Source organism: Bacillus rossius (assembly GCF_032445375.1).
Source record: "Bacillus rossius redtenbacheri isolate Brsri chromosome 4 unlocalized genomic scaffold, Brsri_v3 Brsri_v3_scf4_2, whole genome shotgun sequence".
NCBI lineage: Eukaryota > Metazoa > Arthropoda > Insecta > Phasmatodea > Bacillidae > Bacillus > Bacillus rossius.
In genome coordinates this window covers 22,329,293-22,345,155 of record NW_026962011.1, presented here as the reverse complement: position 1 = coordinate 22,345,155, position 15,863 = coordinate 22,329,293, and the positions used below count along the sequence as shown (strand labels likewise).

The following is a 15,863-nucleotide window of genomic DNA, read 5'->3' as shown; positions in this document are numbered from 1 at the left end:
AGCACTAACGGTTTTTCAGCCTAAAAACTAACAAATGTGCAGAATAATTAGTCATGATTTTTTTTCGTGCAAATGTTTATACATCTACCTGCATCATGTTTCCATCTTCTCTCCAACGAAATAGTATATGGATGTTTATGATATACAAAGATGAAATAAAAAATAATATATTGTCATGAACGCGAGGACCGTGACACGCGCCAGGTTCCGAGCTCGCTGGCGGCCCTGCCAGGCCAATGGCGTCATGCGCCATGTCACGTGCCGTTCACTGACGTAAGCATGCCACGCGTGCCTGGCCGGATTACAAGGGTCGTCGCTACCCCCTTCGACCCCCGCTCCCCACCCATCGTCCTGCCACGGCGCTGTTATCTATCGCTGAGCGGTCTTGGGGAATGCCGCGGGCTGTCGCGCGAAGTGGCGTGAACAAGCGACGCTATTCTTGATGTTTCGGGCGTCGGGTCGGTCCGGGATGACGTGACTCGTCACAGCTGCTCTTATCGGTTCGATAAGAGCGCCCCTGGGGTACTTAAGCAGCGCCGCCAGCCGCAACCGAGTCCCGTGACGACTGCCGCGAGAGTGCCGGAGTTCCAATAGTTCCGCGAGTGAAGGGAAGTGCGACATCGGCGAAGAGGGTGAGAGTTATTCTCGAGAGTGGCGCAACGCGGAGCGAAAGGGTCGAGAGAGTGCGACTGAGTGGCGCGAGACTGTGTGTGTGTGGACAGGCGCGAGGTAAGGGGCGAACCACTGTTGAGCCTAGCTCCAGTGAGGAGTGCGAACTCTGAACTTGACATTGAGTGACTTCAGAATAAAGGTTTTTAAGTGCCAGTGATTTGTGATCGGACATTTTTAAGTGCAATTATTTATTATGAATGTAAATATTAGTAATTAATAAAATTTTAATAAACTTTTATTGGGTTATCTCCTACGAACCCAGTTCTCTCCACATATAAAACGTAACAATATCCATCTTAACTTCTCCAGATATGTTTAGAACTTTCGTAAATCAATTTATTAAAATAAACATTTTAAAAAACAATAAAATTTACACAAAATTGTAGGCGTAGTATTGAAATTAATAACCCCATAGAGTTACAACATAACAAGGAAAAATATCTTTCCTCCATATCTTCAACGATCTGAAATCAATCTGTGATTCTGTGAATTATGGCAGACATAGATTCCAAGGGTAACGTGACACTGTGAATAAGAGAGGGAAGAGTGAGCGGATAATGAACCTAGAGGACAGAAGTACATATTTACAAGCCCGGAGGACCTTCGGTGGTCGCGGTTGCTAAGGCAGGGTTTTAGATACTACGCAAGGAACGCAACGACGCAATAACACAACATGCAACCAAAGCAAGAAATTCGGGGGTCGTTATGCGCATAGAAGGGGAATCAATACATCTTATTTCTGTTACGAACGCACGGCGAAATAACCAATGAGGGTAGAGTAGGAAGCCATTTTGACGGGTCTAGATAACTGTTTATAATTTATTAGTCATATTGTGGCATAATATTCTTGAGTTATTACAATGTTCAAGTGTAATTCCTGCTTTAAAAATTATTTAATGCTATTAGGCCTACTTATAAGAGAGTAGCAAAAATTTGTTGATGTTATATAGCCCTTATTTATATGTTGAAAAACTGTTTTCACAAATTGCTGGTCAGATGTCACAGGATAACCATTGTAGTTATAATATAGTTACTTGCTAACACTGCCAACAGATGTCTGATACATCTTAAAAATTTCTTTGGCTGGAATTGACAGTAAGATTTCAATTGTGATCAGATTTCGCACAGGTTCGTGCGCACAGGGCGAGTTGTAGGCAACACCGCCGCAGCAGAATGCACCCTAAGGGGGGGGGGGGGGGAGGGGAATCCGTCAGGGGTGTAGCTGGGCTCGTGAGGCGGGATGATAAGTGCGACCCTCTCTGGTGCTTCTAGCGCGGTGTCGCCTCTCTGAACTGGCACGCAGTCTTCTCGTCGAGCACAGGGCAAATGCGAGATCTGAGCGACAACCATAACATCATATGGCTGATAAATGAAGGTAAATGTGTAGTGCAAGTCCCCCGAGTGCTCTCAAAGAATCGGTACCGGATGTTTTTAGGCCTTGAAAAATCATTCTGAAAAGACGCGTTTTAGCCATTTTCACTCAATTGAAAAATACAGTTGAAAAACTAAATCCGGGATTGAACAACTCATCCTCCCTCAGCGAATCCTTAAATGATTTTCATACACATAACCCACACTGATAACTTGAGCAGTTTTCAAAACGCGTGGGTTCTTCCGAAGCTCTGCACATTATACGTGTGTCAAGGTTTATTGGAAAGAAGGGGAGGGGGGGGGGGCTTAAGGCCTGAAGGCACGCCATTCTGGTTATGTTATCTTCTGCTTGAGGGCTTTCCTTCTGCATTCATTACGATAGCTCTCTCGCTTTGTTGTTGTTCACAATTTATTTTCAATTCTCTCTCCCTCACAGAAACACACACAAAAAACACACACAAAAACACACGCAGAGAGTTAGAGAGAGAGAGAGAGAGAGAGAGAGAGAGAGAGAGTGAAAAAGATAAAGTATTAGCTAATAGTGGTGAAAAGTAACGCTAGTGTTATTATGATCACTTACGTGGTATTTTTGTAGCTCGAAAGTTTATAAAATACGTCACAAATTTTCTCAGTATGTAACAATTAATGTAAAAGAGCTATCGGAATAATAAACCGCACTGAACTCCAAATCTCTGGGTTTTTTTCACTAGCGGTAGTGGGCTGCAAGCCGTCGCTAGCCGAGTGACTACAATATGGTTTGCAGCTTAACCGTGCAAAGTATTGTCCCAATGTCTGAGCTGAAATTACACTATTCCCCTCGTATTCCATTTTACTACGGAAAAAAAAAAGAGTGAGAGGAAGGACCGGGGGGGGGGGGGGGATATAAAATTTGCAGCAACACAATTTAGTGATTATATGTGCCAACAAGGCCGCTGAGGGGAAATGGAGGGGGGGGGGGGAGGCCAAAATATTTTTTTTAATGCTTGAGTTTACCCTGGTAGGGTAGGGCGAAATTAAAAGTATATTACTAATACGATTCATTATAAACCTTACGAGTTATTCGATACTCACAAGCCACATTTACAATTATTATCACGGCATCGTTTACAGTCTTTAGAATTTTTTTTATTTAACTGTGGATTTTGAAAAATTGCACATTAAGTCATAGTGAGGGGTTCAGAAATTTAAAAAAAAAAAAACTTATTTGCCTCTGACCCTTGGTTTCTCTCGGCGGCCCTGTAATGCTAGTGCCACCGAGAACAAACGATCTGATCGCGGTCTAGCGGGCCTGTCGTGGCGATCGCCCCTGACGACGAGGCTGAGTGAAGTATCGAGGGATCGATATGCGACCGGCGCGGCGATTGCGTCACTCGCCGGCAGCCGCTAAGCACGGCGATGCGACCGGCCAGTCTCGGCGCGTGCTCGATCTTTTGTCGGGCGAGAGTGGTGCGTCATCGGCCCGGGCCGCTGCCCCCCCCCCCCCCCTTCTGCTGTTCAACCGCCATACACCCCAATCACTTCTAACGTTCGGGCGTGGTCCCATAGGCACGTTTTGCACACGGTGAAGAAAGAATCTTGAAAAATTACAATTTTACGCAATCATGCATTGCATTTAGGGTAGACTAATTTCTCAAGCAGGTATTTTGTGCAAGTGTTCATTAAACTCGGACATTGGTTGCTGGAAGTATTGGAAATTTTCTTTGTATTTTAATTCAGCCGTTCACATAATCACGTAGACACTATGAAAAAGTTATATATATATATATATATATATATATATATATATATATATAGGTATACTTAGATTGAAAGTTTAACTTTACAGATTTTTTTTTATGTACTACAACAGCTGGTGGTAGTTCATTAGCTAATATCTTGGAGGCAAGAATTTTCTACCGTTTACCATGTCCGAACGATTAGCTGGTTCCTTGAGTTAGTCTGTTAGCCATAGCCTCTGTAGAGACCGGAAAAATTCGCGAATTCATTTCGCGATAGTCTAAAATACAAATCGTTATACCTCAGTGCTGCCTCTGCTATTGGTTCACAACTCACCTGGGTGACTCTGGGCCAATGAGAAACACCCGACCAAAGCTTTATCGAATCACAGGCTGCTACGATGGGACGTGTCAAAAGACAGCAGCCAATGAGTGGGTGACATTTGACCGAGTGTAAGTTACGTAGAACTATGGAGTTCATCCTGTAGGTCATTGAACCCGCGAATTTTTCCGGTCCCTATACTATCAGTACATAATCACTTTAAAGAAGTGGTAAAACTACAAATATCTGCTTCATTACGATGATTGGACTACAATTTGAACTCTAAAAAGCTTGATTAACATAATATAGTTGAATCTAGCCTGGAGTGAAATTAGTCCCAGAATAATCGTGGCTACAACACAGTATCTGTGCTCTCATTGACCCGAAAAAAAAAAATCCAGTTTCTTTCTCTTATCAGAGCCAGCATTTAACGAAAGGATTGTTGTTTGCTAACAAACTCGTATCCTGTATGATTTACGTCCATACACACACACACACACACATATATATTAGAAATGTAGCATTGTGATTGTGTAACTGTTTAAATCATAGTAATGTTCCTACAATTTTACGAAACTTTGCAGCTTATGTGCTGTAAGGGGCCATAAATAAAGACCTACAGAGTTCGCATTTTATAGGAACAGGGTTGACTTCCCGTTGTTGTAGCCAAATAATCTGTGATGTTGTTTGTTGATTGGCTGCAGGGGCTCAACAACAGGGGGGGCAAGGGTATTTTGCCCCCCCCCCCTTTTCTGAAACCTTGAAGTGGGGGCAAACGGGGGCAAAGAAAGTGCTGTGTAATCAATTTTTAGATAATAAAACTGCTTAAATAGCACCATTTTCCACCTTGAAATACAATTGTTTCCCGGGGGAGGACCCCCGGACCCCCCGCTTTAATAGGGGGGATCGATAAAAAGGTATATCGCCCCCCCCCCCCCTTGGAAATTTAGTTGTTGCGCCCCTGATTGGCTGCTAGCACTTTGTACCTCCTGCCTTGGTTTCACATAACTGGATCACATTACTTCTGCAAAGTTTGTTGTTGGCTTCAAAGAATGTCAAATATACCTCGGTACAATTATAAAAATTGAAGTCCATAAAAATTTGCAGTCTATTTTTTTTCTCCAAATAATATGGCAAATTTTCATGTTCACAGCAATAAATTATCACATCCACCAATTACAAAATGAAGAATGTTATGAAATGTTTTAGATACCATCCTTCAGTTAAATGAAATCGCTTAGTTTCCAATTTGAAAATTACAATTTTGCGCGACATTCTCAATCTTTCACTGCTTGGGAAAAATCATGATTATTCTCGCTTGAACAGTTATGCAAGTGTAAATATAATATAATAAATGCTTATTCTTAATAAACTTTTAATGAGTTTAAAGGTTTTAAAAAGTCACTCGTCATCGCATTTACTAAAGACTTTGTAATTATTTTTGATTTTACAATGTTCTACTGCATTTATTACCTAAATGAAACAGATTCTCTTGATCACCTGTCATCTTTTACGCCCTTTACTATTTATACATTAAAGGCGAGAATTAAGTTTTGTGTTCCTATGCTTCGTACCGGCAATATTATTATTTTTTGAATGAGGCGGTGCTTGTCCATTAGTTGTAAAGTGTTATATGATTGGTTGATGAAGGGAAAAAATACGCAAACATAGTACACATCTCTGAAGCAAGGTGGTGCTGCAGAGCTGTATTGTTTTTATTTTTAAAGAAGTCTAATGGATAAATTTGCCGCTTTACTGAATGGTGACACTTGTCATTGGGAAATACAACGAATAAGCGACCCCGTAAGAAGCGAGCGGATTTCAAATGTGGGAAAGAACATACCAGGGTGGGCAAAGCGCAATAAACTGTAATCACCTCCACTTTGTTTTGGAAAAAAAAAAAAAAAAAAATGTTTACCAATATGGGTTTTATGCACGGTTTAACATGGATAAATATTTACTTTCAGGTGTGATGTCGGTACATCTGGGACGCATAGTTCTTTGGATTATATCAATCCAGCAGATAAGAAAAACATGAGCTGGTAAGTCATGAACTGTCAACATAACCTAGCACTACACATTGCCCTGTTTTTATGTGCTGAAAGCAATGTCTTATGTGACTAATTATGATTATTGAGCCCACAGAATTTGATATTAGTAGCCAAGTTTTAGAATGTACAATGACACTTAAATGAACGTCTATTCAGCACAATACAATTAGAAGGTTCATATCCAAATACTTAACAAGAAGTTATTTATTAGTGATACAAATGTAATATTTTCAACAAACTAATGGAAGTTGCATGTTGATTGTATCAGGTTTAGTAATTTAACCAATTTATTGATGTAAAAAATTTACAAATGAATCTAACGTAGCCCAGCCTAGCCTAACCTAGCCTAGCCTGTAAGGGCCAGTCAGAGGTGATCACTGAAACCTAACCTAACCTCTGCCAAGTAAATCATAGCTTAGCCTAGCTTAGCCTAGTCTATAAAGGTCAGTCAGAGGTAATCACTGAAACTTAACCTCTGCCAGGTAAATCATAGCCTAGCCTAGCCTAGCCTATAAGGGCCAGTCAGAGGTGATAACAGAAACCTAACTTAAGAGGCCGTGTCAGTAAATGTTTATTTCCAATATTCTGCTCTAGAAGTTCTCTCTTTTAACAGTGAGATTTAGTGGCTTTTTCAACCGAAGGAACTGTAGCCGCAGCGCGTGATAAAGCTACTATATATACCCTTATCACAGGATTAGTGGGAAGGTTGACAGCTCGAGTTTACTCGACGAAAAATGTATCTGGTTCCTCGACAATCTGAGAGGATGACAATCTGACCGGCGGCTCACTAGGAAATTGCGGATGCAGGGATTCAGAATCAAGAAACCTCACTTATACAACTATGGTATGAGTCGAATCTAAAAATTTTAATACTTTAAACGTATCGGAATACAATTAATCTTCAAACATGTGGTAATTATTCTTTATCTGGATGTAATAGTCCGTGATAAATAATGTTAGTTGACATTAAAAAGTATACGAAATTCATCATGTAACGTTTTAAAAGGATAATAACATAAATGCATATGCTTAGATATTGCATATGCATCACACACAATCTAAATACAATCTCACTTAAGTCAGACTACCTAATTTTTTACAATGCACCATCATACAGTTTAACAGAGGTAGGTGAACCTCTTATCGACGTTGTTTCAAAGAATTTAAATTTACAAATATTATACTATTTATCTTAATACGATATGTAGCCTACCTTTATGAATACGAACTTACAAAAAAATTATTGAATTTATCACATTACACTTTAACATTACACAAGACTAAAACACTAACAAAACTTAATTTTATACATTGCTGTAGCATATTAGAAGACGAAATAACTCACAAGACTAACATTAAGAGGGCTGCATTACAAATTTACTTTACAGAGAAGAAAATATCCTTTCAAGATATTTCATTACCTCATTCATTACATAATACTGCCGTTGATGTGATCGTAGATATAAAGTATTTAAAAAATATATTCCATTATGTTTATGTAAATATTTTGAAAACGTTATTGCTTAAAGATGCTCATTATTTAAATAATAACGAATCTTTTACTTTTATGTACTGAACAAACAAAATACTTATAAGTTAATAAGAATAAGCTTAGTTGAGTAACATCTTCAATTTGTATTGAATTCAATGTACATATCGAAAATCATGTACAATGAATGCAACAGATTGAATTCAATAAATATTTGATCTTGTGAAACGGCCATAATATTGATGTAGATTAGGGACCGGAAAAATTCGCGGTTTCGACGGCCTTCAGGATAGACTGCACATTCCCCTGTACACTCGGGAAAATAATGGCAGTTCATTTGCTGCTGACTTGTTAGTCGTCTCAGCTTGTTTGTCTGTGATTCGATCCTTCTTTGGTTGGTGTTTTATAATTGGTTGAGATTCGTCCAGATGAACAGTAAGCCAATAGCAAAATCATCTAAAAGGTATATGTATTTGACTTCTAGCCTATCGCCGAATGAATCCGCGAATTTTTCCGGTCTCTATTAATTATAGATGCTCACATGCATCGTGAGAGTCCGTATAAAGCCTATTACAATTCTATAAGTATACATTAAAATGCTTTTAAAATATACATGTGTAATATAATTAAAACTTGTTTAAGTAAGATCATCACAAAAAAAATGAAAATCCTTCAACAGTAAGTGATGTTTTATAAGATTTTAACAAAAAACACTTTCAATAAGAGAATACTAATCATACCACATAATTCAACACAAAATATACATTCCAGTAGGCGCTACGTAAAAACAACTTCTATTTTTATGCTGATAACTCTGCATTGTTTTATATATATCATTATTTCTAACTTTTAATATTCTCTACACATTAACTGAAATTACTTATTTACAGAGTCTTAGCTAATGTTGGTCTGTACCACATACAGTTCGTACGATATCTCTACGCAAAACACATACAGTTCATTATTAGTAATATCAATTATATTTCATGAACATAATGAAATTAGTATAGGCCCTAGGTTGTTCACTGTTAATTGAGTACTTCTGAAGTATTTTCATTGTGAGTTAACATACATACCAAATGCCATTCTTCCATTAAAGTTACAAAGAAGACAACAAGATAATATAAATATGTATGTAGTACCATATTTTAAACCCCTATTAAATGAATAATAACTCAATCTCTATTCTGGACTATTAAGTAATAATTTTTATTAATGTTATTTATAACTTAAATAAAATGACAACTAACAAATTAGTAAAAAAATATAATTACGTGCGATATAGTGTGACATTTGTACTTGGACGGCAAACGAATATAATAAAATGTCTATGACAATGTTAACTTTACTCATTATTATGGAAAGAAACAAAATGGGCAGATAAGCATATTCTACGCTGACATTTAAAAATGCTCAATTTAAAATGAACATTCCAAGAAAATTTATTTTATATCACCACAAAAAATCAAACTGCGGCGTCATTTTCCCGATGACAAACAAAAAAGTTGTATGGTCGCGAATAATACATTCGTATGGCGTCACATCAGCGGAATATTCCCTTGGCATAAATGTGTGAATTCTGTGGCACTAATGGAGAAGTAAACCTTCGCTCGAACACAAAAACAAATGAACGAACAGCTTTTTTTTTTTGATAAGATGTGTAATCGGAGACCCCTGGGGTGGTTGAAGAGTGTCAGGTCGGTCGCCAGACCAGATAGTAAAAGCTCAGGGGCTGAGGATAGAAAAGGCATATCTCCAAATTATTAAGTATAAATGTTGTCATGTAATAGTTAAAGACTTGATTACACCCAGGTTTATAAACCCATCATGATCATGAAGACACTGATCGGAAGGTAATGTGCAATACATTTCAATGGCGTTTTCAGTTTTTGCTAAATAATTATAAATATAAGCAAAATTTCAATGTATCTGGACAAATCAAAATATTGATAATATTATTTTCATCACAGAAATAATATATGATATGATAAATAAATTTGAAAAAAGCGGTTATGTTAAATGTATTGTATACTTTCAGTAGGCAAAATTTCCGGCCCCTACCTCTTATAGACTTTGAGAAAAACTGCCTTTTAAAATAACATTAATATAGATAGGAGCGCAAATTTGTGACACGGCCTCTTAACCTCTGCCAAGTAATCATTGGTAACCAAATAATACATCAACATATTTTTACATACTCCTATTTACACAAAAATTTAATTGTTTTTCTTCATCAATTCACAGAAATGATATGTGGTCAGATAAAACCCAAACTTTTTACAAGTGGATAATGGTGATGGTTGTGGAGGCATGAGCTCGGTGTACTCCCGTTTACCCACCAAAAACATTGTAACCCCTCACTTTTTTTTTTAAATTTAGACTACACATTAAACTATAATGAATTAATAGTTGCTTGCCAGTGCCCGCTAATCAGTTTTTGCAAATTGGTAGATTGAGGGGGGGGGGGGGGGGGGGAATGATTGGATGGTTTTGAGTGGTATGGCACACCATCCAGTAATAAAAGGGGAGATCCAAAAGTTTGAAAAATAATAGCCCCATAACAGACTTTTTAACACATTTCTGCCATCTTGAAATGTTATTATCAAAATTACGAAGTCGACTATTTTTGTTTCTCTCTAGGTTTTTTTTTTTTTTTTTTCAGATCTAGAGGGTTTTGTTTAAGGGGAGGATTGGGTTTATTTAATGTAAATCAATTTTTGTATTGCACTTGTTTTGTTAAAACTAAATAAATATATGCTTGGCTTTATAACACTGTAATTTGAGAGAGCAGAGACAAAAAACTGTTTCTTTCGCCCCCCCCCCCCTCCCCTCAATTAATATTTGTACAATTTTTTTATGTGATTACTAATAAAAAAATTTTGAATGCCTGAAGAGGGTGTTTTCATGTTATTGTAATGTCATTCCTGCTAATTATGACATACAAGGTTTTATTTCTTAATCTGCATACTGTGTGAGAATTATATAAGTGGTTTTCATTGTTAATTTGAGATACGTAGTTTTCATACTTGCGTTCTATAGTATATACATGGTTTTCAGTGCACCTTGTTAGGATGAAAATAATGAGTTTTAACGCACAATACTCATTACATCATTTGTATTTTCCTATAAAATGTACAAATAATGAAAAGATTAGCTTACAAATATTAGACTAACTCCAGATTACAAATTGCAAAATTAAGTTCTTAGTTGAAATAAAGATAACTTTAAATAAGTCCCCATCCTATTAATAACTACATTGTTGAGATCACAAAAAATAAAGTGAAATATAACTTGTAAGTTTAAAATATTTACTAAGGTACAACATAAAGAAATAGCACAAAAGTCAATTAGCCTATGGTCAAATGGGTGAGACATGACAGTAAAGTTAACAAAGTGGTTTAGTAGGATTTTTTCAACAATAAGTCATAATAAATTCTAAGGAGAAATTGTTTATAGAAGGAAAATATAAACAGTAGGTAGGCTACTTTATAACAATAGTAGTACAAACTACTAAATTTTCATTCAACTGATCTGAATTCATGAAGATGACATGTAACATCAATTACAATTACAATTACGTATTGTACTGTACACATAATTATTAAGCAGCGATATTATGTAAATTCTTAAGAAATAACTACTTAAAGGGAAAGTACACATTGTTAGAACGATGCATAAACAAAATACCTACTTATTGAGCTAGAATACACACTAAATGAAAAATGACTTAGAGGACAATACAAGATATTCCGTACTCATGTACAATTCCTGTGAACAATGATACTATTCATAGCACTAGTATTCCCGGTTACAAACTAAGCGTGTCCAGCTTAAAAAAAATTTCTTTACACTAGTGCACAAACCCTCTGAACTACAAACTGCACTTGAATTTTTCATGAAATGTGGCAGTCTGTCATAATACACGTGAACTTCTCTGGGCAACACTACTTTCATTTCTTGAAGATGTTGGAATTTACTCGCTTCTAGAGGAAGTTTTGTTTTATACAGTGGCTTTAAAACAATGTCTTTTGGCTGTTTGATCCATCTAGGCAGGTCTGAGTACTCATCGGAAAAGTCAAGCTTAACTTTTAAATTACCATCTTGTGAGTACTCGATACACTTCAGATCTGTAACCATGGGGTCTCCTTTCTTCTTACCTGGACGAATGGAGGACACAAAATTTAAAGAGCTGTACTTTTTAAAAAAATCATGGTAGAGGTAGTACTTACTGTACTTTGTAGGGCTTTGGGTGTATCCGAGCTGTGCGGCAAACTTCAATGTATCCAGCTGGTGAATATATTTCCCGATTTCGTAGTTTCTTTTCTATGGTGCTGTGCATGGAGTCACACTCCATTTGCGTGTGGCCCTTTTCGAGAAATTTTTGAGTAATTGTGAAACCTGTTTCATAGGATGCAAGGAGAAGTGCATTAGATAAGGTTACATTTCCTATTTTGATAGGTGCAACCATCACTATAGAAAATGACACCATCATAAATACTTTTGTCTACTTCAGTGAAAGTGAAATGACTGATAATACTAGAAAATTCATTAGCGGTAAGTCCTCCCTCTGTCTCGTCCCAAAGAGTCGTGTTTATCCGTACTGTCAGTATTTCCTTTAACTTCTGAAAGAGAAGAAAATAATCAGATTGTAACATTAAAACGTATTAGTAAATAATGTAACATAATTTTACCCTATCAGGATAAGGTGAAACTTTTTTGACAGTTCTGTGGAATTTAAATTTTTCATTGTTCGTGTCAAAAAGAGTCTTCATCTACGATCAGTATCAATGTATACATACACCAGCATTATTCTGATTTGGCCAGTTTCGGTTACATTTCAGCCTGGCAGACTCTTGTGAAGACTAACCTAACACATTGTTTTGGTCATCAGGTGTACGCATTGCAACAGATTATTAAACTGGGTAGTTTTTTCATTCCTACTATACACTGTCATCTGTTTTCATTGATGACCACTAGTACATAAGCACGATCAAAACAATTATAATTAAACTGTTGAAAAGTCCACCTTATCTTGATTGATAATTAATGTTAATAAATTAGGCATACCAGCAATTTTAAAAGAGCTACAATTATTCTCTTTCTTTTGAACATTGTTGTCTTCTTGCTAGAGGTGGGTTGTTACAGCAATTTTCGGTATCTGTTCCAACCAGTTACTGATACAGTAATGAACTGGTTATAAGTTGCTGATACTTCTGTATCAGCTAAGCAGTAGCGGTCCCAGGAAGCAACAAGGTATCAGCATTCTCGTTAAAGGTTACACATCCTCCGTGCCGTCATCACCAGCGTAAAAAGGTATCAGTTTTCTCTTTCCACATTCTTCGTAAAAAGGTATCAGTTTTCTCATTCTACATTCTTCGTAGTCGTAAAAAGGTATCAGTTTTCTCATTCTACATTCTTTGTAGTCAAAAAAAGGTATCGGTGTTCTCTTTCCACGCCTTTCGTAATCGGAGTCTTCGATCTTTGCAAGGAGCACGCACTGTGCACTGAGCGTACTTTGATGAGAAGCCTAAGGTGTACATCAAGCTCTGTCCCTGCCCGAACACGCCCGAATATTCACCTTCGGCCAACCTCGGGATTTGTTTTATTTTTGCGCAGGAAAAATGAATTCAAATATTAAAAGTGGTCAGTTAGGTCAGCTACATTAAAACACTTTAGAACACTATGGGCGGTTGGTTAGTTAGGTTAGTATAGCTACATTAAAATAAACAGAGAAATATACATTTTTTTTTAACCTAACTAAAACTAAGTGTATTTTTGAGGGGTCCAGGTTAGGGAGGGACCTAGGTGCGTCTCAGGCCGAAGCCTATATGCCTAGTCATGCTGGGATTAGCCATGCAGGAAGAGGGTCGCATGCATCATATGCTAGGAGGGGATTGGCCAGCCATGGCAACGATTGGCGCCATGACTAACTCCCCTCACTCTTAAATCTGGACTATAACTAGAGATAGGTTGGGCCCAGGTAAAACCTGCATAGACACAGGGAAAACTCTGGGCACATTCATGCGGGATGCAAATTGGCATGCATTACGTGTAGGAATTTACAGGAGACAGAGGATGGTCTGGATGAAGTGTTGGACAGAGTAGAAAAGCGTCTACCATGCGGGGGTTGGGCACTTCAGAGAAATATAAATATACATATAAATAAACCCGAGGTTGGCCGAAGGTGAATATTCGGGCGTGTTCGGGCAGGAACAGAACCTGATGTACATGAATAGGCTTCCCCCTCCCTACATTCTTTCCCTTCTTTATCCCTTATTCGTCGTGCCGCTCCCTCCCCTTTCACAAGCTCCGCCCAAGTGACCGTCATCTGCGATCGGGTTCTGCGCACATTGGCCGTGGTGTTGTTCCAGGTGATTTCTAAACTGATACTAAAGTACTCGATACTTGAATAGTGTACTCGTTTGCAGTACTTTATACAGGTGTGAATCAGTTACAAAGTAGCAGATTGATACTCTGCAACCCACCTCTACTTCTTGCATTTGGATAGCCAACTGGACCAGCAACTTACTTCTAGAGTTCATGTCCTGCAATAAAAATAATATTTTATATTGTTTCCAGCCATTTATTTCCATAACTTAACTTATAATTTAACTGAGTTTAACTTAATTTAACTTAATTTAACTGAAAAAAAAAACTTAAGAAACCTGAAAGAAAAACTCGGATAACATTCTTGTTTCTATTCAGTTAACTTAATTTAAGTTAATTTAACTGAAAAAAATATACTTAAGAAACCTGAAAGAAAAACTGGGATAACATTCTTGTTTCTATTCAGTTAAAAGTGAAAACCTCGTATATATGATGTACGAGGTTTTCAGAAATACTGCAGTGACCCTATAAAATGTACAAGGTTTTCAATGATACAACTGCTTTTATATTATGCAAAATTAGGTAGAAATATTATCACAATACAAGAAATAACTAATTGGCTTACATACGAGTAGTTGACTGTACAGTAAAACTGCTGATAAAATGTTGAACAACTTCAAAAACATTAGAATACAGACCAAGCAAACTTACCGAACATACTAGGTTTTCTCTCTACAATGTGGCGTGCTACTGATATAGGTGGTTTCTTTTTATCCCGATAGAAAGTAGTAGGATGCACATTTTATTTCTTTCAGCCCAACATTCTGTGAGATACGAGGTTTTCTAGCCAAAAACATAAAAAACGTATTTTCGTCCAAAAATTGAGATACGAGGTTTTCATTCTAAGCCATTGATATGCAGGACAACTCAAGGAGGCGGAAATGTCAATTAACATAAACACTATTATGGAAATGCTTTTGTTTATAAATGTGTGTGACATTCCATATAACAAAGGTTCATTGTTTCTTGTACACATTAATGACACTATTGTATGTGTATAATAATTTATAGCCAAGTTGTGCCTGCATTGTTTGGCATTTAGCAATGAAAAAAATAATACAAGTTTATATAACTTTTTTTGTTATTTGGTATTGATTCAGATAAAACATCACAAAGGCACTAGATTGTGTTATGTTTTTGAGATACATACTACCTAAATTTTGAGATCTATATTAAGTCTGCTAGATGACATGAATTTTTATATTGATATTTTATCTCATTAGTTTCTAGATCAGTGATAGCCAACTGAAATATTTTTGAGGGCTAGGTATCATTTATGATAATAATCTAAGGTCAGACATAATTAACATTACATTATTTACTATTTTTTAAATCTTTTTAATTTATTTACAATTATCTATAAATACAATTTGTGGCATGTGCTGAAGTAATGAATACCCATGTCTTAAAAAAAAAATTCACAAAAATATAAAATATAAAACTTAATGAAAGAATTATAATTAAACTAAATTAGTATTACATAAATAATGTAAGTAATGTATTATTGTGAGAATACTGTACTTTCTGAAAAATTATTCTGCTTACATGCAAACAAAAGCGGCTAACACGTAACATTACTGATGTACATAAAAATATTAGGGTACCTACTTTGTTTAAATATTCTTTAGGCGGACCGTATTAAACTAAGTAGTTGCTGGCCGGATCAGGCCCAGTGATTTGGTCATCACTGTTCTAGAAGGTAAATGTAATGTTCTACATCAGGGTTTTCCAAACTACGGCTGACGGGCCCATGAGCACCACCAATCCGGCCGGACATGCTAGTATCCGGCCCACCACAGTTGTACAGTATGTTGGTATGATGAGCTTACTAGGTCTTGGCCCTTGGGACTTAGGGG

The 15,863-nt window shown here is 36.9% G+C and overlaps 1 protein-coding gene across 3 annotated transcripts in view; it reads left to right on the top strand.

Annotated features, from left to right (window-relative positions):
• LOC134542266 (protein dispatched) overlaps positions 1 to 15,863 on the top strand; it is an 87,179-nt gene that overhangs the window by 22,995 nt on the left and 48,321 nt on the right. For 2 of the 3 annotated variants that reach the window (XM_063386385.1, XM_063386384.1), the window contains exons 1-2: positions 5,790 to 5,927; positions 6,048 to 6,122. In XM_063386385.1, coding sequence (XP_063242455.1) covers positions 5,815 to 5,927; positions 6,048 to 6,122 — 188 coding nt within the window. In that variant the 5' untranslated portion in view covers positions 5,790 to 5,814. Of the gene's footprint in view, positions 1 to 5,789; positions 5,928 to 6,047; positions 6,123 to 15,863 lie in introns of those variants that run through there. The other variant, XM_063386386.1, reaches the window with a different exon arrangement.